Source organism: Siniperca chuatsi, linkage group LG17, assembly GCF_020085105.1.
Source record: "Siniperca chuatsi isolate FFG_IHB_CAS linkage group LG17, ASM2008510v1, whole genome shotgun sequence".
Taxonomy (NCBI): Eukaryota; Metazoa; Chordata; class Actinopteri; order Centrarchiformes; family Sinipercidae; genus Siniperca; species Siniperca chuatsi.
Genome location: NC_058058.1, coordinates 8237116 through 8260122, shown reverse-complemented (window position 1 = coordinate 8260122; position 23007 = coordinate 8237116). Strand labels below are relative to the sequence as shown.

The 23007-nt window shown below is 40.9% G+C and overlaps 2 protein-coding genes across 4 annotated transcripts in view; both read right to left on the bottom strand.

The window, feature by feature from the left end:
* Positions 1-922: 922 nt before the first annotated feature.
* Positions 923-15020, bottom strand: tfap2e (transcription factor AP-2 epsilon). Of its 2 annotated transcripts, none has more exons than XM_044172976.1 (7): positions 14832-15020; positions 12083-12523; positions 9871-9925; positions 6556-6787; positions 3945-4063; positions 3263-3401; positions 923-2104 (listed from the first exon to the last, which is right to left on the bottom strand). In XM_044172976.1, the coding sequence occupies exons 1-7, from the start codon at positions 14868-14870 to the stop codon at positions 1843-1845; spliced, it is 1287 nt and encodes a 428-aa protein (XP_044028911.1). In that variant the 5' UTR covers positions 14871-15020; the 3' UTR covers positions 923-1842. The 2 variants fall into 2 exon arrangements, with proteins under 2 accessions (XP_044028911.1, XP_044028912.1); XM_044172977.1 differs by lacking the exon at positions 14832-15020 and adding an exon at positions 13961-14237.
* A 1342-nt stretch (positions 15021-16362) lies between these two features.
* Positions 16363-23007, bottom strand: part of ncdn (neurochondrin) — a 7686-nt gene continuing 1041 nt past the window's right edge. For both annotated transcript variants that reach the window (XM_044172973.1, XM_044172975.1), the window contains exons 3-8: positions 21413-22427; positions 20262-20431; positions 18908-19146; positions 18558-18773; positions 18249-18391; positions 16363-17175 (exon numbers count right to left, since the gene is read on the bottom strand). In XM_044172973.1, coding sequence (XP_044028908.1) covers positions 16757-17175; positions 18249-18391; positions 18558-18773; positions 18908-19146; positions 20262-20431; positions 21413-22427 — 2202 coding nt within the window. In that variant the 3' untranslated portion in view covers positions 16363-16756. The remainder of the gene's footprint in view (positions 17176-18248; positions 18392-18557; positions 18774-18907; positions 19147-20261; positions 20432-21412; positions 22428-23007) is intronic.

Sequence of the window (23007 nt, the reverse complement as noted above, 5' to 3'; positions counted from 1 at the left end):
TAATATGATTGCAATGACGATGCTAATATGCTAATGTTTACCATGTTCACCATCTTAGTTTAACGTGTTAGCATGCTAACATTTGCTAATTAGCACAAGACACAATGTACAGCTCAGGCTGATGGGAATGTTATTAGTTTTGCTGGTAGTTGGTCACAAACCAAAGTATTGAGCAAATAAAAGTTTGACCTGATGTTGGCGGTAGATGAAAAGTCAGAGGATCACTTACGAGATTACATCCTGAGGGGAAAAATGAATTTCGATACCAAATTTCATGGCAATCCATCCAATAGTTGTGGAGACATTTCTTTCAAAACTACAAATGTCAACATCATGGTGGCTCTAGAGGAAAAGTTAGGGTGCATCGTCTGGGAACCATGAATGTCTGTACAAGATCTTGTCCCAATCCATCTGGAAGATGTTGAGAAATTTTTCTCGACTAGTTAAAACTTTGACTGGCTGGTGGTGCTACAATAAAAGTCAGGGGATCATCAAAGTCAGTACGATTCATGCTCTGGGGACCATAAATGTCTGTACAAAATTTCATGACAATGCAACAGTTGTCTGGACCAAAGTCCACATTTACTTGTAAATTAAATATATTTTGATTTTAGACTGTTGATCAGATAACACATGCAAATTGAAGACATCACTTTGGACTCTGGGAAACTATAATGGACATTTTTTTCTATTTTCTGACATTTTACTGGCTAAGCAACTAACCAAAAATCGACGGATTAATCAATAATGAAATTAAGTGTTAGTTGCGGCCCTTGCTATGACCTTCCTGTTGAAGTCACAACAGACTTTGCCTACAGGGATCAATATAAAATATCATTATTTCTATAAAGCGAAAAAGGAACCATTTACAATAAGAGCACAATAAAAGCCCACTGCCACCTTTGAATATAAAAGTAAGTGGGCAGTTGCATTTAAAGGTACCTGAAGGTGCCTTTACTTTTTATTGTTCTGATATCTCAGATCAAAACATAACAACACACTCATGAAACTCAACCGATCAGTTCTTAATTGTTTAATAATATATTACATTTATGCCGTAATACAGTAATAATAACAACAGTAATAACATTAATAATAAACATACACAGAAAGTACAAAATGATTCGTGTTATTTTCTTAAGTTACCAACACGTAGTACTTCAAAATAAAAGAAAACAAATCTCCTTTAGCTGCCTTTGACTCCTCCTTACCCCACTGCTAAAGAACCCAGAGAACTCAATTTCCCATGACCACCAATTAAGAAGAACTACATATGGAAGCTGTGCTTGTCCAATCAGGTGGAGTTAAAAGTCTCCCAAAGTTCCAAAGGAGCAAAGAGCAGGTTGCTGTCTCGGATATGGCTTACGACACTTCCCAGATGAGTTCAGTCCCAAAATGTGTATAAGTGTGTGTGTGTGAGAGTGACTGATGAAGGCAGGGGTTTCTAAAACACAGATAAAGGTGACATGTTTACTAAAATTTAAAAAAGAAAAGGGGCGGGGGATAAATAAAAGCATACAGCCATATGTAGGAACTCATCCTGAAGAGATGTTTTGTAGACGCCATCGTGACACAAACCAGCTACTGAGAAGAGAGGTCCATGCGTCATTTTGAGTGAGGTGGTTGTGGACACACATTACAGTACAGATATCATCATAAACCCCGCCTCCTCGACGAGAGGGACCGCAGAGGTTTCTGGGAGGTAAAAGTCTCAGTTTTTATCCTGAGGGCGAAGGTAAAGACGCAGAGGGGCACCAGTCAGTCTTTTCCCCTCCTTTCTCCTCCTTTCTGCCTCTCATCCATCCATCCATCCATCCATCAACACATCTGTCTGTCCTCCCTCTATTTGCGGTGCTTCATCTCCTTGTCGTGGTGGCTCTTCCCTCCCCCCTCTCCTTTGTCCAGCATTTTGATCGCCTCCATCAGGTAGCTCTGGAAGGCGGAGAGCGCCGCGCAGATGGCGGGAGTACCGAAGCCGTGGGTGAGCAGGCTGAAGTGGGTGAGGCTTCCCTGGACGCCGGGCTCCAGGCAGGGGGTGGGTCGACTGCCACCCAGTGGAGAGCGGTCCTGGGACATCAGGTCCACAAACTCCTTACAGATCTCCCTGAGGAAAAAAAAGATTAGGCATTAGTTTGTTATTATGGGACTCTGAGATTTAACTACATTCAGTGTTGTCAAAAATTAATCCAGGTTAGTCTTTAGTTATTGTTGAAGAAGTGACCCCTTTATCGATCAACCCAGCACCCCATTATATGGAATAAATGTGGCCTTTGCCCTGATTGAAACAGATTTTTACACTCTCAACAGGAAGGCCACAGGAGTTTTTTGGGGGGGGGGGGTCAGCGACATGTACATTATACTTATGTCTACTATTTCCCTTTTAATGGTTTTGGTAATATCAAGAAAAAAGAAAAACGTTTTGACATTAGTCGTACACAAAATGTACCTCTTTGTCAAAATGTTGTGGCTGTACTGAATAAATCTTTTAGGAGCATTTATTAGGAGTGCAGGTGCCTTTTTTCTTGATATTGTTTTTGCCTCTTGGCCATCGCACCTCATATAGTATTTAAGTGCATACTGTATACTACTTTGTGGCCTCACAAAGGTTTTGGAAATCTAATGTTTTACATTGAAAGTGCGCCTACGAGAAAAGACAAACATTTAAACTCTGAAATTCAAAACTGCTGTGTTGGGATGGTGACCAAAATGTAGGTTGTTTTGCACATGTATCACTTGCTGGTAAACTATAAACAAAATAGCACACTATGTATTTTCAGTTGCGTTTAATAAGAATCAGGTACTGTTCGTTTATGTAAATCTTCATCACTTTCTTATAAAACAGATTAAGTTTGTAATTCATAAAAAAACTTGATATAACCGAAGCATTTAAATGCAGTTCTCCCCCAAAAAACGTGACCCTTGATATTTTTACCTTAATTAATTTTATCAGCATTTGGCATGGATCTGGTAGGCCTGGTATCTAGCACTACTTGTCCTGATAAAAATTGATTCCTGATTAAAGAGGCACTCCAGTAGTTTAGTATTGCACTTCTTTTAAGATGTGCGACCCACTAGAGACTAACAAAAAAAAAAAATGAATGATCAAAAACTCCCTAGAGCCACCGAGGACATTTTACAACAGTTAAATGTCTTACAAAAGCAAATTGACTTTGACATCTATAATCGGTGGAATGCTTCTTTAAAAAAACAAAAACAAACAGAAAACGTCTAAAATGTGCAGAGTTAGGGATGAAACACTCACTTGGTGGCGAGCAGCATGCTGCGCCGTGTTGGGAGCTGGTCTGGCTCGCTCTGCCTGCACAGATACTCAGCTGTGGCTCTGGCTGGAAACTCTGTCTCACACACATAACCAAAGTCCCGCGCCAGATGGACGGCCTCACCTGGAGGAGGAGGAGAAGGAGGAGGAGGAGGAGGAGGAGGAGGAGGAGGAAGAAGAGAGTGAGAGTGTGTCTATTAAAACAGGAAAACCGAGTCAAACTAGTACAGTACAAAAAGGGATAGTCTTCTGCATTAGTTGGGCAAAAAAGCAGCTGCTACTTCTGTCTGTTTTTAAGAGTCAAAGGTCAGCGCTTCAGTTTAGATTTCATATCAAATAATGATCCATATAAATGCTTTTAAATGATACACAACCGACTGCTGTAACTGCTCAGGTCAGGTTGGGTCATGAGACAAACTCTGCAGCCGTTTTTCTCACTTTCACTACTAAAACAGTTCACTGCTCTTTGGCTTTGTGAGGCAGCCGCAGCGTTAGCTTTTCAAATGACACCCTCCACTTGTGTGTGGACCCGCACGCATGCAGCCATCCATGCTATGACTGTTTATTCATGTCTGCTCATGCGAGGATATTCCTATGTGAAAATGTGTCTCTATCTGTCAGGATATATGCAGGTCACTGTATTTGTATGTGTGTGTGTTTTCCCTACCCTCCACCAGAGATGTTAGGAGAGTGACGTTGGCTGCCTTGCGTCGCCCAGCGGGCAGGTTGAGGCCAATCTTCTCCAGACGCTCTCTCAGACAGCGGCCACCATTCTTTGACTTCGCCCTGAGGGGGGACAGGGAGACAGAGAGCAGTTTTTAGGAGCTGGTCCTTGTGTGTGTGTGTGTGTTTGTCTTTATGAGTTTTGTTGTGGTGTATGCCTGTGTCTCTGTATTGTGTCCATGGCTGGGTATGTGTGTATGCATTTGTGTATGTGTGCGTTTATGTAAGTGATTGTGAAGCTGAAATATCCCTACAGTATGTTCCTTGTCAACACTGATAGTGTCTTGTATTTTTCTGGGGGTTTTTGCCTTTCATCCTTTAGTTATTGCTTTACCTTTCTTTGGCTGTTCTCGTCCCTTTCTTTATTCTTAAATATCTAAATTTAAGAACGTTTCAATTTTTATTTATACAGAAATATTATTAATACAGCTATTTATGGCAGCTTTGGCAGAAGAAGTATTCAGATCCTAAATCGATCTAAATCTAAAAGTAGCAATACCACAGTGTGAAAATACGTCCTGCATTCGAAATCTTACTAAAGTAAAAGCACAGAAGTATTAACATGTACTTTAATTATCAAAAGTAAAAGTACTTATGCAGAAAACAGCCCCAGTTAGTGTTATATGGATTATAGGGATTGGTGTATTTCACTGTTGTCGCTAATTTGAACTACTCTATATACTTTTGGGTCCATTGTATTTTATAAGCTGATCATTCATTTCATATGTAAAATCTTAATTTCCAAAGTAACCAATTACTATAGCTGTCAAATAATTGTAGTGGAGTATAAAGTAGAATTTTTCCTCTGAAATGTAGTGAAGTAGAAATATAAAGTAAAATAGAAATACTCAAGTTAAGTACATGTATTGTTATCAGTGGGGAAGCTGTATCTCTGCTGGGGAGGGACTCGGTTTACAATATTTACAACCCTTTAGATCTTTTAATTATATCCTTTTAAAGTGTTTCAGCCTGCAACCCAAATCACGAAGTTGTTCTCTTGCCCTGAGGCTCTGGTTCATTAAACCACATTGCTTCTCTTGTGATTTAGTCCCATGACCCATTTTGGATCCTCAGCCCTGGTCCCATAGTTAAGTTAAAGCGTACATGGTTGATAGCAAAGGACGTTTACACCAAAAGCCTCTGTCATGTGGTTTAAAGAATTCTGTATAAACTAACTACATACAATCCATATTCGCAAATCCAATATAAGGAAGTAGCCTGCTTCCTATGCTTGAAGGTGCAATGTGCAGTCAGTTTATCATTGTCATATTACTATTGTTACATTTATAAAATTACATTTAAAGATTTAAAGATATTTAAAGATGTTTTAGTCGCTGCTATCTCTCCCCTGCAGTGTTGTTCATGCGATTGTTAAGACTACATTTCCAATAAACTCTGGATCTTGTCTTTTCTCTCTTTCACCAAAATGGATAAAAATCTTGGAGAGTAATTTTTCCCTGAACTCCATCCACAGTACACCAGTGCCAGAAACCTCCTTTTCTGGCACCTCCTTTTTTTCACTAGAACAGCACAGCGTTCCTGTTTTGTGCCGTAAAGAAGCTCCTCTGTGCAGTAAAGCGATCAGCAGACTTAATGTGAAATTGGTAGCAAACTATTTAAAATGCAACATGAAGGCTGGTGGAGGCTGCCAGAATCCTCTTTGATGGCCTTGTTTTTGATTATTAGGCTAAAGTTTGGAGTCACAATCGCTCCAGGTCAGTGAGTCTTTGGATCTGAATCGCATCAGGCGCTCAGACCCCAGTGTAGTTAACCCACTCATATTTTGCGACAGTTACTGATGTCCTACATTTTCCAGTGACTTTCAACAAGCAGGGTCATGAAGTTATTGTTTGTATATACTGTAGATGAGCTAGCAATTCATTTTGGTGACATTGGAAAATGATCTCAGTTGTTTTTTTTACTCAAACTGCAGTATGTTTTAGGCATCACAGCTTTATTGATTATTTAGGCATCAGCTGATGGAAAAGCTGTTCTTTTCCTTTTCTGTGACGGATTTCTTCATTTACTTTTGTTGAACACTGGAGCCAAATGGTGTTTGTGTACTGTAGATAAAATCCCTGGCTTTGTATTGTGATGTCCCAACATCAAAACTAACTCGTCATCTACTTTTAGTTTTGTTAGACAGTTAAATAAGAACTATTTTAACTTAAATTCCCAGCATCTATGTTCAGCCAGTTATCAACGGAAACAAGAGAGATACACACCAACAGCTGTTTTGAATTCAACTTATTTAAGGGGATTGGTTCTCAACCTTTCAGGCTTGTGGCCCTTTATAGCGGACCAACATATGTTGCATATGTCTATAAGCTGTGACACTTTCACACTGTTGCATTTTAACAGTTTTAGAGGCCTAGAGAGGTAAAACTCTCCAGTATAAAAGCAAAGATTTGAGAAGTCAGACAAGGCTGGGGGAAAAAAGATTTAAGGCGTATTTTTGTCTTTGAGTGTAGGCTTGGAGTCCCTAATTGGACTCCCAAAACGCCAACTTCAAAACTACATCACACCCTCTCATTCTTTCCCCATCTTCCTCTCACCTGCGGAGGACTCCACCAAGCAGTGAAGCGTTGAGGCACTCAGGCGGGGAGAGGCGTCGCTGCACCTCCCCGACCGTCACCTTGTACTTGGAGGTGGAGCTGAGCAGCGAGAGGCGACCTGGGACCGAACAGAAAACCTCGGCTGGGTTGGACACGGCTCCCATACCGAGGCCCTCCTTACAGATGGACAACGACGACAGGGACGACCCGTTCAGCTTGGACGGGATAGGAACTGGGGAGAAATGAAGGAAAAAAAGGAGGTAGAAAAGAGAAACTTTACATACTTTTAGGCTGTTTGCATTATTTGTGTATTGGGTGAAAAGTGTAATGAAAAAAATGTTTAAAAAAAAAGTATTAAAGCTACGAAAAGTTTAACAGCAACAAAAACAGGATGCAAAGGGAAAAAGAGATAAAGTATGAATAAAGATCATCAATCTAAACATATGTCTTCTGCAGTGACAATAGGGTCGTGTGAATGACAGTGTGCTCCTTCTCTCCTGATTAATCTATTCAGTGTAATGTTCACCCCTGCGCTGACAGCTCTAATTCTGGAGTGCTGCTTGTTGATTTTGCTGTTTTAAACTGCAGGTGGTTACATTTTAACTGCGCATTCGCAAATAGCTTTATTTCACACCTTGAGGAGCTGAATTCACATTCTCTTTTCTGTCAGTCTTGTTTCGGAAGAGGAGGAGGAGAAATTTGGGAGTTAAAATTTGATCTCCTTGATTTGGTGCAATACCTGTTGCAGCACTGACAGGCAAGGTTTTTCACTTAAACTCTAACAATAACTAATAATGGTTTATGTTGGCAGTGTCTATCAATCTTTGTTATGTCATCTTTTAAAGTGTTAATTGATGAAATTAGCTCTGGAGTCTTAATCTTAAATACTAAACTCACTAAATCTGCAGTTGTGTGGGCAGAAATCCTCTGAATTGAGAGGATTGAAATTAATCAACCCCTTTGTGTGTGTGTGTGTGTGTGTGTGTGTGTGTGTGTGTGTTAATCTACTTCTATACTTATGAGGACCACCTTTTCTAACAAGGATATGAAAAGATGAAGTAGATCTGTCCCTCATTGGTTTAAGGTGCTTTTTTGGACTTTTGGACACAATCCTCTCTGTGAACAGTTTTCATTGGCCGAAGAAATAGTACTAATAAAAAAAACTGACAGCATATAATGTGGATTTTCCAACGGCAATTGGGAAACTGTATTTGGCAAAATTTGTTGCTGCTGTTGCATATTTTGAATGCGATTTTTCATCAAACGTCCATTCACGTCCATTGTATTGGTTCAAAGGCAGACCTGGACAAATTAAACCAAAACTATCAGCGTGACTGACAAAGTTAAGAAAGTGAAAATGTCTAAGAGAAACAATGTATGTTTTGGGGGGGAATTTTATGCCTTTACTACTAAGTCGACAGCAGAGAGATAACAGGAATCAAGAGGAGAGAGACGGGGACAGACATGCAACAAAGGTCCTCTAGAAAACATGAACCAGCCCTTTAACGTGAGTTAGGAAATGAATTAAGCCAATAAAGGTGCCTTTTGCAATTATAGTAAACAATACATTTATGTGTTTACAAGAATATATGCAACATGTGCCTAAAATTTAAACAATGTCATCTCTCTTTCTCTTTCTGTGGTCTCTCCAATCCTGATGGCTGTGCAATTTTTTCTTTTCCTTTCTCTCTCTTTAAAAAATAAATAAATTAACTGTACAACTGTAGTCTGGGACGCCGGCTCTCCCCTCACACTCTGTGGGCGACGGGTGGCTTCTTTACGACGCCCTGCTGCGCAGCACAGAACTGAAAAAATCTCTTAAAATCCCCTCATTCACAACCAGCCTGATCAGCCAGCCTGCGAGGCCACAGAGCAGCAGAGTTTCCTCTGAAGCCCTCTCTCTCCTTTGTCATCTGTCTGCCCCTCCCTCTCTTTCTCTTATCATCTTTCACTCTCTTGCTTGACTCTTTCTTGTGCCTCCCACTCTTTATCTTCCCCCCTCTTCCATGTCTTTTTTTTCTATATTTTGTCTTGTTCTTTCCCTATTGGATTTTCTTATTCATGAGGGCTTTAGGTTTGTTCTGCGGTCTGCTATAAGTGCTTGCCGGGGAGAGTCTTGCTGCGGTAATTGATCAAATTTAAGCGTTCGGCAAACAAGTGGAATCACTGTCACTTCATCAAATGACTGCTGGTTTGCAGCAGCGACATTCAAGCGGTTTGACTCAAGCTAGAAATTTACAGTATGAGCCTCCTCCTCTTCAGGGACTTGATTTGGAGAATTACATCCTTGTTTTTGTGAAAACTTCATGGCGTGGAGAGTTTCAGGCCAGTGAGAGGTTTGGATATTTAGAATTAGGAGGCCAAAATATATTCAAAATGTGAGTGGATGTTGTTCACGTGGTGTTTAAATTACAACATTTAGGCAATCAGAAAAGAAACGATCCACAATTTTTCAATTGTCTGTACATTTTTGGAGAAAAAACTATTGATAATTATTTACAGAAGTTCTTCATTTTAAAGGGAATTCTCTAAAATACAAAGCATCCACTATGTTGAAGTGTTTTTTTTTGTCAGTAGAAGTACATTTAATTTTATAACACAGCAGGTGTCATCTTTAGCTTGTTTGGGAGCAGCGCTACGCATCCAAACAGGCCACGTCTATCAGGGTTTCTTTGGCTGAGCAAGGTTTTCACAGTATCACACTCCACCAGCAACAAATCCAACTTGAATTTTATAATCGTGCCCCTGTGTCTCCTGCAACTCAAGTGTCGGTAATATTAGAGTGATCATACTCTGCAAATTTCCCCACAACTCCTCTTTTATCATGTTCCCCTCCCTTTTCTTCTTTGCCCCACTTCTCTCTCCTCTCCTCTTCACTCTAATCCCCCCCCCCTCTCTCTCACACACACACACACACACACACACACAAACTCTCTCTCATATGACCATGAACAGTTCATTAAGAATGTGTGCCTTTGGGGTGAAGTCTGCAGCTGAGTATTAGAGGACTTCTTGACTTCAAATGAAATAGCAAAACAGAATTATTTATAGTGTGTGTGTGTGTGTGTGTGTGTGTGTGTGTGTGTGTGTGTGTGTGTGTGTGTGTGAGACAGCGAGAGAGACTGGTGTTGCAGTGCCCCTAAACACAAAACCCCCTTCAGCATGTATAGCACAATTATATAGGTGCACACTTAGACACAAATGCACACATACACACTCTCTCTCTCTCTCTTTGTCACACTCACACACTCACTCACACACACACACACACACACACACACACACTCACACACACAGAGCTCTCCCACCTCTTACCTTTTTTAATGACAGAGTGGTCGAGGATGCCCAAGGCTGATCCTTCCTCCATTCCCTGTGTCAGACAGACAGACAGTTACTATCATTTATCCACCGGCCTCACAGCCAACACACACACACACACACACACACACGCATGCACACACACACACACACACAGCTTGTCTCTCTCAGGCCAAAGCAAGATGGACAGTCCAACGTTAGGTTGTCCCTCACAGCAAGTAAATAATAAAATCTGTTACTCTTATTTGATTCAGTGCGAGTTTCTTTGTGCAAAAAGGAAAGCAGATGATGGAAGTTATGGCAGATGATTTAACATTTTAAACAGTTTATTCATATTTCTACACACACTCGACAAAAGGAAATATGTTAATGTTTAATGTTTTAAATTTGTAGAATCATATAAATGTATATTTTTATGTTATTTATGAGCTTCATGTGGTGAAGATGTTTGGTTCATAAATCATTTTTTGGACAAGAAAAGTTGCCTCTTAATTTTTCAGTGCAACAAATGTACTTGTTCACTAAAAATACAACTAAATTAAAGAAATACTGTCATAATTCACACTGTTTCAAATAACTAAGGAGCAGTTTATTTATATATTATTCTATATTCTTTTTGTGTAGAAATGTAATAATTTCCAACATGTGAACATCAAAAAAATGTTCATTTTTCTTTCACTATGGGCATATTTAGGACAAATTGATATGTGAAAAAGAAAATGTGATTCAATAATAATCAAAAACAGCCACCGTAGCTCACCGATTCAAAGCATAAATGAAAGCCTTTGCAATTTATTTGATCTTTTCATTCATTGAGGATAAAATTGTCTTGCAGGGCGATTCTCGGATGTCTCCTTTGTGGTGAATTTATAAGAGGATTCAAACGCGAAGGATATAATCCATTAATCAAATAAAGGTCCTTGTCAAGTGGGAGCGTTTAACAGTAACATGCCCGGGTTGACTCCTTGCCTGGCGCTGCTCTCAAACGTTTCTTTTCTATTAATGACCGTGCAGATCAATTGGTCTCGGTGTGTTTTTCTGCGAGGAGGTAACAAACAGCGTCTGCAGCTGCACCTGCTGCAGGGAAGCTGACTGCTCAATAAACCATAGAAACTATTCTTCTCCCCCCCCATGAACCCCCCCCCCCAGAAGGCAAAAGGGCTGCAGTATGAGCAGAATCACTTTGTCTCTGTGCGAGACATCGGATAATACTGCATGAATGTGGTGACGAATAATAAGACGGGCAAATGTCACCAAAAAACAACAGCAATTTTTAGAACTAAAATCTTAACATTTCAGAAAAGTATTAAATATTTTCATATAGTGACATAACTCATAACACTTTCCCCCGAAGCTTCTGAAGCCGATATCTAATATGAATGCCAGTCATTGAGCTCAACTTCAGCCTAACATTTTAGATAAACTGGAAACACATCTCTGGCTCAAAAACTCTTAAAAACGACAAATCATGTTAGAAAAAAACTTATTTAACAGGCCACTTAAAATTTACACTTTAATTACTCTAATATTCTTATTTATGAATTTATGAACGAATTTTGAAGAGCACATAAATAAACATAAATGCTAATATTCTTGCAGAAATTAATATTTCACCTCACTCCAACAGTACAGTAGGCTGTTTTTTATTATTATTTATTTATTTATTTTGTCTAGAGTGAGCGACGCACAGATGTTGTCCTTCTTGTTTTGATATCAGACACCAAAACTGCTCGTGTGAATTTTTGGGGTTAATTCAGATAAAATAAGCTACAGGTCTGCAGGAGGTTTTTCAAAAAATAAAAATAAATAACAGGTGAAAATTCCCAAATTACGGAAAATTATTAATACAATGTAGTAGTTGTTAATTAAAGGTGTTTACTTAAACATCTATTTTATTAATGTGGGCTATTTCATCATATTTTATGTCGTTTGAACGAAGGAAAGAAATGGAAGAGTGTTGCTGTTGTTGCCAACATCCACGTATTTTTAAGGACGAAAGATTTTTCACTTATTTTCTCTGTTATTGGGTTTTTGTGTTATTAATTAGAATAGAAATAAATGAAGAATCAAAGAGGACTAGAAGAGGTTTTGTTCATAAAGACTTCATGTTTGTGCGCACTGATACCGAGTGACTTTACGCACGGTCTTCCCAGTGCGCAGCGCCAACGCAACCAAAGGATGGGAAACCAAAATAAATAAATAAAATCACCTGAAGATCCTCCAGGCCGTGATGTCCCAGGTGCATCCCGAGAGGACCGTCCCCGAGAGCGGCAGCACCTTCCCCGAGACCATGCAGCAGCCGAGGGACAGCTGGATACTCCCGTCGGGGGTCGAGGCTCAGAGCCCGGTGCGACTGTGACAGGAGCCCCCCCTCCTCGGAGCGCGACCTCTGCGAGTGCCATGCCGCTTGCTGATGCTGATGGATGGAGTTGATGGAGGTGTATGGGTCTGACAGGTGGGAATACGAGTCCTGGCTCTGGGAGTATGGCAGGGAGGACTGGGGATAGGGGGGAGGAAAGTACGGAGGCTGGAAGTCAGAGGCCGGAGTGTGGCAGAGCGGGGGAGCCGAGGAGTAGGCGGCCTGGTTCAGGGAGGACAGCTGGGAGAGGCGCCCACTCGGCGAAGAGCCGCTTAGTCCGTCTGCGCGGTCCTGCAGAAAATTAAACAGTTTGCTTCATATCAGGAGCTCAAACACCTCATCAAACTGTTCCCCCAAAGGTGCAAAACGGGACTGACTATTTCATCAAATGTCAGATAGATTCCAAAAACTGTTGAGCTCCGGGAAATGTAATATTTTTAAAACGGAAGCATAAATCTGTAGGCCTACATAGGGCTGTATTCGTCTACAGACAAACTCACAAAAACGCAAACTTGTAAATATTATAAAAACGGGTTTACTACGACTTAAAACAGCAATAACACATAAATAAATAAATGTATTTCCATTTTGATTAGATGGTTGGAAATAGCAGCAGCGCTTGAAGTGATGCGCCCTGGCAGAAGACGCCGTTGGCATCGCTGCTGAACAGTGTCAAAAAGGTCACGGCCACCACGAAGCTGCACAAAAGGACAGGTAACGCACAACAACAACAACACGTTGCTCCGGGAGGGGGTACATCTGTAAATAATCTGTCATCGTGTCAACAAAACCACATTGAACCCGCAACTGAAAATTAAAGAAAAAAAAAGGTTCATTCAGGCTGACAAGGCGCAGAAAACCAAATGTGATTTTATTTGGACTTTACAAGTTTAACCCCTCATGTAAAAAGAAATGCCAGTGTGACACAGTATGTGTAAAAACATGTAGTCCACTAGCCTACATTTCTGCTCACACACATCCTGGTGAAATTGGATTTTCCCAAAGCTGGGTCACCCAGATCAATGCTGTTGTGGTGGAACAATGTCCATTATCTGCCAGCCAGAGAGGCCCGCTGCCAGGGTAAAAGCACATATACATGTATCTATCATACATCAACCTCACTGTGCAGGAGTGTGCGTTCATCATTTTAGTCTAATGAAGTTTATATTTGAAGCTGTAAACCGCATTAACACTCCTCCAGAAAGACAGACCGTCCTCTGTCTCGGCATGTCACAGTTTTTTTTTTGCAGTGAGTGGACACGTTACTGTCAGCCGGTCTCACTTGCTGTGACACTGTGCAGACAAAGACCATCTCCGCGGACAGATGCGCGGCGCCGCAACACTGAACTCACTGTCAAGGCTCATTGGGAAGTGTGGATACTTGACACTTGTGATTCTACTGGAGAGCAAAGAACAAGCCAAATTTACCAGAAATTATCAGCAAAAAAAAATCCCCAAGGACCATTATGCTCTGCAAGCTGACAGTTGACACGTCTAAAAATGCAACACATTAATAAAACCATATAGTCTTTTTTTCTATTCCTTGCTTTACTCGAAATTAGCTGTTTTAAGTGATGATAGCACATTATACGCATCACATCACGTTCAGGTTTAGTCTACTGACACTCGGTACAAAAAATAAACTCTTTCCTAAAATTCTGTTACATTAGTAATAAACAGATATTAGCAGTCAAAAAAGCTCAAAACACGAGCCTCTATCAAACTCACCATAGCCGAATACGTGTGGATTAACATCTGGACCACTCTGGATACCCCCAAATTTAAAACTCAACAGGATGCTCAGGCTTCCAACGACTGAAAGATGTCAGCAGATGCTCCGAGATGTAATCCAGGCTGTTTTAGCGGTCCATTAAATTCAAAGGTGTTATTTACTTTTCCTTATCTCTCTGTTTGACGGAGCTCTTTACGCACAGATGAAAAGCTGCTGCCAGACACACACACGCGCGCACAACACACACAGGAGTTCTCCAGTCTCTCCATGAGCGCACTACTTATAGGTTTTGCGCGCGCCCGGCAGAATGAGGGGAGGGGTCGACAGGGTCCACTTCTCTTAAAGAGATATATTCATTCAATTACCGGCCGTTAATTCATACACACGCTATACTTTTACATGTATTGTTTGTTTTGTTTTGTTTTTTAAAAAAAAGGTCATATTCTGGATTTTACGCACCGAGAGAGATTCTAAAATATCAGCGTTTTAATGTTTACTTGAGAAGCATCTCAACAGAAATCACATTTTAACAAGAAAATCATATTCTCTGATTTTGAACGTCTAAGTTACGACTATAGTCGCCTTTACGCACGGATATCCAGGTCCCTACAGTCAAAAATCTCAGAGATAATCAGTTTTAAACTTCCAATAATATAATTTCCCCCAAACATTTCACCCAGGCCGAATCGTTCACACGTTTAATTATCGACAAGTGAATTTTCTGCATTCAGCTTCTCTTAAAAATAACAGGCTCACCATGTGCAGCCTTTTACGCAATGGCGATGGACTTCTACATAACAGTCCTAAAGCTGCTGAAAGAAAATTGTTACTAATGAAAACAGAAAACTCTTGAGGTGTTTCTTTTACCTGCAAACCCTCAGTCTTGGTTCGGGATTTCCAGAGCATGGTGGCGCTGGTGGTGGCTCTCAGTCTGGGTGTCAGGCTGCAGCTGAGGGGTTAATGTGACGCGGTGGATGAAGAGGAGACGGGCTGAAGGTACAGAGAGGAGTGAGTTAGTTTGAGGGATGATGCAGGAGTTTGTTACGGATGGGTGTTGGGGAGGGGGGAGGGGGGGTGTAAAAAGAAAAGAAAAGAGGGCGGGAGGTGACAGGACTCGCGGAGGGGGTAGCTAAAAACTTTCTTCACGGTTTGTGCATGGACTATAGGATCAGGAATGAAGTGGTGAATGAGAAACAAATTGCTGCCCGGTGATAATCACAAGGCAAAACCGTGACTTTTTAATCATTGACAGAACAATGCAGCATTTTTATAGTGCTTCTCTTTGTAAATGTATATCATCATACACATATTCTGAACTGAGGAAATAATAAAAGTATCCAAATATCTGCAGAACAATAAATATGAACCTACATTTAATATTTTATTGAGATAAGTCACTCACATTTCTACAACTTCTTGTTGAAAACTGTATTAATAACTAAAAAAAAATTACTATTGTGGTCAATCTGTATTTCTTTTTTAATCCGTTACCATCTACTTTCTCCAACATCAACATTGCATAAAATGACGAACTTAGTTATTTCCCTAAATTAGAGCCAGGGAGCAGAATTAGGGGGAACAAAATCACTAAAGTTTTACATTCAGATGTACCTCTGTATAGATAAGAGTGTGTCACTTGCCAAGAACTTCAAGACACGAGATCCAAACAAAAAAAAGTCTCAGTGCGCCATCTTGTGGTAGGTCACGGAAAAGAGGACTCTTGGATTAACTACAGTTGAACAGTTCACATCCTGGTTTGTAAGATTTTAAAACACCTGTATTATATCTACTCCATTTATACAAAACTGGTTAAATAATACAGTTGTGTTCAGGTCAGAGGAGTAAACTGAGACTTTTTTTTTGGTCAAAGAGGCCTGATAACTTGGGCTTGACTGCTCAGAGACTTGATTACTTGAGACTTAACAAAAACATTCAAATCCCAGGTTTCTGACATGATAAAATCCTAGAACAATAAAAAAATAAAAAATAAGACAACAACAGTCATTCCTTGCATTGCTACACAGCTTGAATATTTAATTATTAGGCCTTTGCCCTAAAAGAATGAAGTCTCAGCTATGTAAAAAAAATAAAAACACTATCAACAGCCTTCATAGGAAAATGCAGAAATGACAAGTTATTTTAAGAGTGAGCATTGAAAGACCTTAAAAGACTCACATCTTAACTTACAAGTCACTTACTTACACTTTTTGACTTCCCTTCCCTGTCTGTGGCTCTCACCCTTGAGGCCCATTTGTACCTACTGATGATGTAAATCTTAAAAAACAGTCACAAATAGACTTGAGACTTTAGGTTAAGGTGCTCAATAAAATAAAAGTTGTTCAAAGCTACAAGAAAAAACAAGATACATGAAAAGTAACGAGCAAAAAGCAGTTCTGGGTGGTTTTCTAACAAAATAGCTCTTTATTAAAGACATTACCTTTTCACAATTGACATGTAAGAAACCGCTTGCGTCTTTTCAGAGCACAGCTGTCAAAACATTTACATCACATTATACTGAAAATTATGCTTGTGCATCATAATTTTCAGTGCCTTCTTTTCAATACAAGCTCATTTGCAAAGATCACTAGTCTAGCAGTATCTGGGGCCTTTCATCATTTCCTTACGAGAAAGTCTGAGACAACAGGTAACGCATTATTCATGTCAGAGTGGTACAAGTAATAAACACACAAGTGTGGCTTCAGTAACAGCCCTCCTTTATTACTTCATTTTCAACTCTGCAAGTTAAAAATACTCCATTAAAGAGCACACTGTCTGTTGGCAGCAGTTTGCTTTCACTTCACTCCCACTGACTTCTTCAGGTTCTTCATACAGCTCAGAGCTCCTTTATCATTTCTCATCATGTCTCCAATCTCCAGTTTACACACTGGGCACTGGTCTGCCATGGCACACAGAGCTTCCTCTAGCGCCTCCTGTGTGTGCTGGTCAGGTAGCGCGCTACACTGACTGAGCATGGGGAGTGTGTGTTTGAGCCAACCTTCCTCTCTGACCAGCGTGGTGATCCAGGGCTGAGCACGGACGCAGCCTCCCAGAGCCTGCAGACCCAACCTCCAGAGCTCGGCGGCCTCGTCCCAACTCTCCTCCCAGCTGAGGCTCACCTTAACCGGACCAGGGCTGGAGCCAGAGTCCAGGGCGCTGCGGAGGAACCGGAGAGCTGTGGAGAAGAACCGCCTCTGGCTGGCTTCAACTGAGCCTGGAAAATAACAAAGTATGCGTTGTTAGTAGATTCTTTATATTTTTGAACCAAAGCTACCAATAACGGACATTTTGTGCCTATATTTAAATGTAACATGATAATAAAAAAAAGAACAATCAAGAACACGTTACTAGATATAAAAGTAACATGTCGAGTGTCACCAAAACATTTAACAGTCATAGATGCATTAATTTTGGTGACTAGGGGGCATAAAACATCAAAACAAGATGACACATACACAGCCACCACCATATCCATGACTTAGAAGGTTCACTCTCCTTTTAGCTCTATTTTGAACGCTTTCAAACCACTGATAAATATCTTTCTAGAAGCTCAACAATGATACGAGTCACTCTGTAAGTTTGTCTGTAAGTTTCCTGCCCATCATCAACAGCTGCCTACAAGGGTTGATGAGAGCAGCTCGGAGCTACTACAGGCCAAAAAGCTCAGAAGAGCTTCGTAGTTGTGTGAAAACCGTCCATGACTTTGGCACTACAGGTGACCCATTTCACAAAACAGAGTCAACAGACTGATTGTTGCAGGTTTAAAGATATTCTCTGAGACTCAGTCAACCATAACAAACGTTTTAAGAGTAACAGTAATGTTTACAGCCCCAATCTGCATCTTGTGTACAGCAGAATTTCGGCCAAACCTTGAGCCCACATGATCTGCATTCCCATAGGAATACAAGGAAACGCTCAGGGGTAACTTATAACATTAGTAATGGCTGAATTCCATTTAGCTGCTTCCGTTTCATGGTCCTGGTACTGTGAATGTTAGCTCACTGTCTTACAGTCACAGGGCTTACTGGGATTTCTGAATAGAACAGAGCCATCATTAATGTTACTGGTTAACAACCGTGAATCTCCTACTATGATACGTTAAAATGCCTGCTGTGAAAAAAGCTTATTTACAAGCAGTGGAACTTTAAACTGTGTCAACAACATTGAATAAAGATACAAATACAAGCATTAAAACAAAAGTGCAGGTTTGCTGTATTGCACTGTAGAATTACTGTAAAATTTGAATTCAGAGTGTGTGATTAACCAAAACAAAGAAAACATTTTCACCCGAAGGAGCTGATTTGAGTCTGCCAATCATTAGTCCCAATGTGCAGTAATTTGCCGCTAGGACCACCAGGCGGGGTTTATGCACCAAAACAGGAAGTGCTTCACTCAGAAGGGCCTCCAGCGTTCTGAAACATGGGTCCTTCCTAGACAACAAAAACACAAAAAGTTCAAATTTACGCCATCATAAACTGTGAGAATGAACGGTGATATCTCAGTATTGATGGATATAAATGAAACACATTTGGTATTGAACAGCAGATCATTAATTTGCAGGCTTCAGAGGAGTATTTCACTTATAAAACCAGCTACCTGACTCTCTCCGGCTCTGTGACGGTGAAGTTAAGGAGGGCTGAGCAGGCTGTCTCCATGGTGGGATCCCTGGCCGACGCTACCCCACTTTTCCCCTTGAGGGAAGTCCAGCACTGCGACAGAAAGTCCACCAGCAGGGCCGGGGTGTCGAGGGTGAGCAGCACCTTCCTGGGAACTTCCTCTGCTGACAGGTGGCACAGAGCTGGGAGGAGATACCTGAAGAGAGGGAGGAGGATGCAAGGGATGAGAAGAAAGGAAGGAAGGAAGTACTGTCTTCTCTATGAATCCATGGAATAAAGTTTTTCATTGTACTGTTATGAATGATTCCCTCTATGTATTGTCATCTTTACCTGAGAGCTTCTTTGCCCGTCCACGCCCCTCTCTCCTCTCTGACAGACATCTCGGCCATCCAGTCCGAGAGGCCCTGCTCTGGGCTCTCGCCCTGCAGGTGGCTCCGGGAGTAGCCGATCAAGAATGGCAACAGTCCAGTCACTTCCTCCTTAAGACAGGAAGTCTCCTCGGCCAGCCATGAGCACAGAGAGCGGAATGTGGCGAAAATAAAAGGGTCACCATAGCAACTTGGATCCACCTACGAGAACAGGAAGAGATGAGGGAGAGTGTTTTAGAAAAGTGCACAGGCTGAGCTCCGAGGAGAATTCATGTTTTACAAAGAACCATTACAGGACTTCAAAATACTGAAGCAAATAATTTGCAAGATTTTCATATAAAAAAAGATTTATTGATGGGGATTCGTGAAGAGTTCACAACATTTATACGCTCTCCTTGACTGGTATAATACAAAAGTATTCTAACATATACCAAGTTCACGAAATGTTTCAACACTTGCCTTTCAAAACCTTCCTAGTCTGCCAAAATATTTCATTCCTACATTTTTTCCCCTGGCAGTGCATCTTTGCTTGTTATTTCTTGCCAAGGAAAAAAAAAAAAAAAAAAAACAAGCCCACAATGTTTTTGCCTTCCTACTGCTACATCCTCAAATAGTAAAAACGAATAAACAAAATGAGCAAAACACAATAAAATAAAACATTTGGTAGGACTGAAAAGAAGAATCGGAATCCAATTATAACACTACCTATTAATCAACAGAAATTGTGCTTGTTTGTAAGTAGAGTTGCGACTAACAATTATTTTCATTATCAATTAATCCGTTAATCTTCTTAGTTTCTTGATTTATCAGTTCATCGTTTGGTCTATAAAACATCAGAAAGCAGTGAAAAATGCCCATTACAATGTCCTTGTATCAACAGTCCAAAACGTAAAAATATTAATCTTACTATCGAATAAGACAAAAGCAGCAAATGCTCACATTTGAGAGGCTGTAACGAGGGAATTGTTGGCATTTTATTTGAAAAATGACTTAAAACATTAATCCACTTTCTAAAAACAAATTTTCTGTCAATTGACTACTTGATTAATTTACTACTTGTTTTAGCTCCATTTGTGAGCTTATTATTTCCCGATTATATTGTTAGCTAGGCTATACTTTACTGAGCATTTCATCCCACACTCTTAATTCCTAGGGGATGTACATTTCTGGCACATCACTATGAAGAATCATGTGGCGCACAATGAGTGATTACATTTCCAGAACCAGCAACTGGTAGCTTGTTGGGTCTAAAAAAAAGAATATGAAGAACAGAGAACAGAGCGCCACCAACAGAAGCGTAAACTTGATCCTCTCACCTGCTGCAGGTGGTACATTAAAGCAGAGAAGGCCTCCTCCAACACCCCGAGGACCTGCCTGCTCTGCTGCAGACTGAGTGAAGAGATGGAGCTCTGAGGAGGTGCAGGGGACTGTGACACTCCCAGACAGCAGGCCTGCTCTATGGCAGCCTCCATGATTCGGTAACAGCCTGGGAATAAGAAGACTGGGTTTAAGTAACAAAGAAGGTTAATCACATTTAATCAAATCTTATCCACATGGTTTCACAACACTAGCTTACCACCAATTTTATAACACGGAATTGGCACAAGCCATGACAGTCAAAGCATTCATCAAACAAAACAAAAAAAGAAATGATGAGGTCCAAAGTATGTTCTTGACTAATGGAAAGAGAAAAAGAGGATAGATATTAAAAAGAGGGTCGTAGCTATCACTGAGGACACAAAAGGTCATGTCCTCTGTATTGTTTCAGGGAATTTGGGGATTTTAAATAACCTGAGAAGGAGTTTACATTCTACAGTTACACACAAATTATACACGCCGTGTTTTTAAGCCTGATTCAGATATTTTTTTGAGTCAAAATTCTTAAATCTGACCGTTTTAGGCAAAAAACATAAATTGATTTAAACCAGAATTGTATTCCTGGCATTGTGGGGAATGCTTTGACGATAAAATATATACATTTTTACAGTTAAATGAATATACAAAATGTGGGAAAAGAACATTTCAAAGACGTTCTTTGGTGGCTGGTCAAACATTTCATGGGGGGTTAGAATCCTGGCTAAAGCACTGGTTTAAAGAAGAGATTAATAGACATAAACCTACATAAACGCTTATAACCGTTTTACTCCACAAAAGATGGAAAGAGGTTATATTTTCACCCATCTGTGTTTGAAAATATCTAATCAAGTTGTACACAGTTTTGTCTAAAATTTAGCCCATGACCCATCTCAGACCTCCGATGGCTGCCTATAGATTTTCATTATGCTGTGTTCACATCGCTGTGTTAGTTTCTAAACAACATCAGATTCACATGCTATTTTTTCATAAAATCAAACAATAAAACATAAAGTGTTATGGTGGCTTCAGCTTTGTAAGTAGGAGAATTGTTCAGAATAGGCAGATGTTATTACTAATTACAATAACATACTATTTTAAATAAGCACGCTACCTGTGAGAGTGTGCTGCAGCTCTGGGCTCAGTTCGTTACCAGGCGGTTCCTCCAAGCCCATTCTGACCTCCACGCAGGCCCGGTTCACCAGTAAGCAGCAGAACTTTGGCGGTCCCACCAGCTCCCACCCATACATATCCAGCAGACAAGCACTGAGGATCAGGATTGGCCCGATCTGTCTCGGCGTCAACTTAGCCTGCAACATGGGTCTCAATACCCCCCATACACGGGTCACGACTTCCTTCAGCGCCTCACTCTCCACTGCCACTCCTGCTGGGGGGAGAAACTGCACCAACTGGGCACACATGTCCAGCCTGGTCTGGTCTTTGGCTTGGCAGAAGTCTTTGGAGAGCCTGGCCAGCAGAGTGAGAAGGTCTGCAGGGTGTTTCCTCCACACTTTGTCCTTGGTTTTACCTGTGAGGAGGCAGCCAAGCATGGCAAGCCCCCTCTCGTGGCTGAAAGTTTGGTTTTGTTCCACTGCTTGGCACAGAGCAGGTATGGCACCCCTGCTCAGCAGCTGGTCAGGACCTTTGGGTAAGGCACACACAGCTGTGAGAACCTGGTAGCAGTCAGCAGCCATTGCCTCATCGAGCTTGGAGGACGGGGAGGTTTCTTTAGATGTTGATACTCTGTTTGCGTCACTGCCGTCATCACCCTCTTGCTTGCTGGTCTTGCCCTCGCCTGCTGATTTTGCCACACTGGCAGGATTACTTTCTGTGTGGTTCTCTTCCTGTGCTGCCTGTCTCTGTTGGTTCACAGGACCATTTGCTAAAATGCCCAGCAGGAGCGGGATGGTGGTGAGGAGCTGGGGATGGGAGGCCATGTCTGGGTCTGTGCTCAGGGCAGCCAACAGAGCTGTGCCCAGTGACAGGAGTTCGTGTGGGGGTAAGCCGGAGTTCTCACTCTCTCTGAACGCTGTCACTAAAAGCCGAGCTGGAAGGTTCAGGCCCACGGCCTCGAAGATGCGCCTCAGGGTGGGTTTGTCCAGCTGGCTTGCTGGGCATAAGCGAGTTATCTGAAGACAGGGAGAGGAAAACAACAGAAAACACCCACCTGTCAGTGCTGGGGTCTGAACCAGCAACCCTTTGATTCTATATATACTTATATATACACACACTCTGTTGCCAGTTTTGTAGTTACAACTAACTACAGTGAAATGAATGCAGTCTAATACAGCGCCTCTGCTATAAATCCTTCCTTCGAGAAAGTTATTATGTTCAGTTTTTGTTGAAACCGGTTTACAGAGGAGTTGATTCTACATTTTATGGTCATTTTACAAGGTGTCAGTTGTGATGCTGTTGAAATATACTGCGTTATACTGAGAAGCGTTTCATATCAATAAGAGTAGACTAAAGACTATATGTTTATTATGAGGTTAATATTGGAATATTGCAGTTCATGTAAATGCAGTCACTGGTCCTAGTTAGGGCTGCAACTAAAAACTACTGCTGCGTAATCTGTTGTTTTTTTATATTTTTTATATTATATGATCAATAATTTAATGATTAATCATTGTGTCTATAAAATCTCAGAAAACAATGAAAAATCACAGCCCAAGGTTCTGGGAAGTTGCTTAACCAAGTTATTCAGTATCC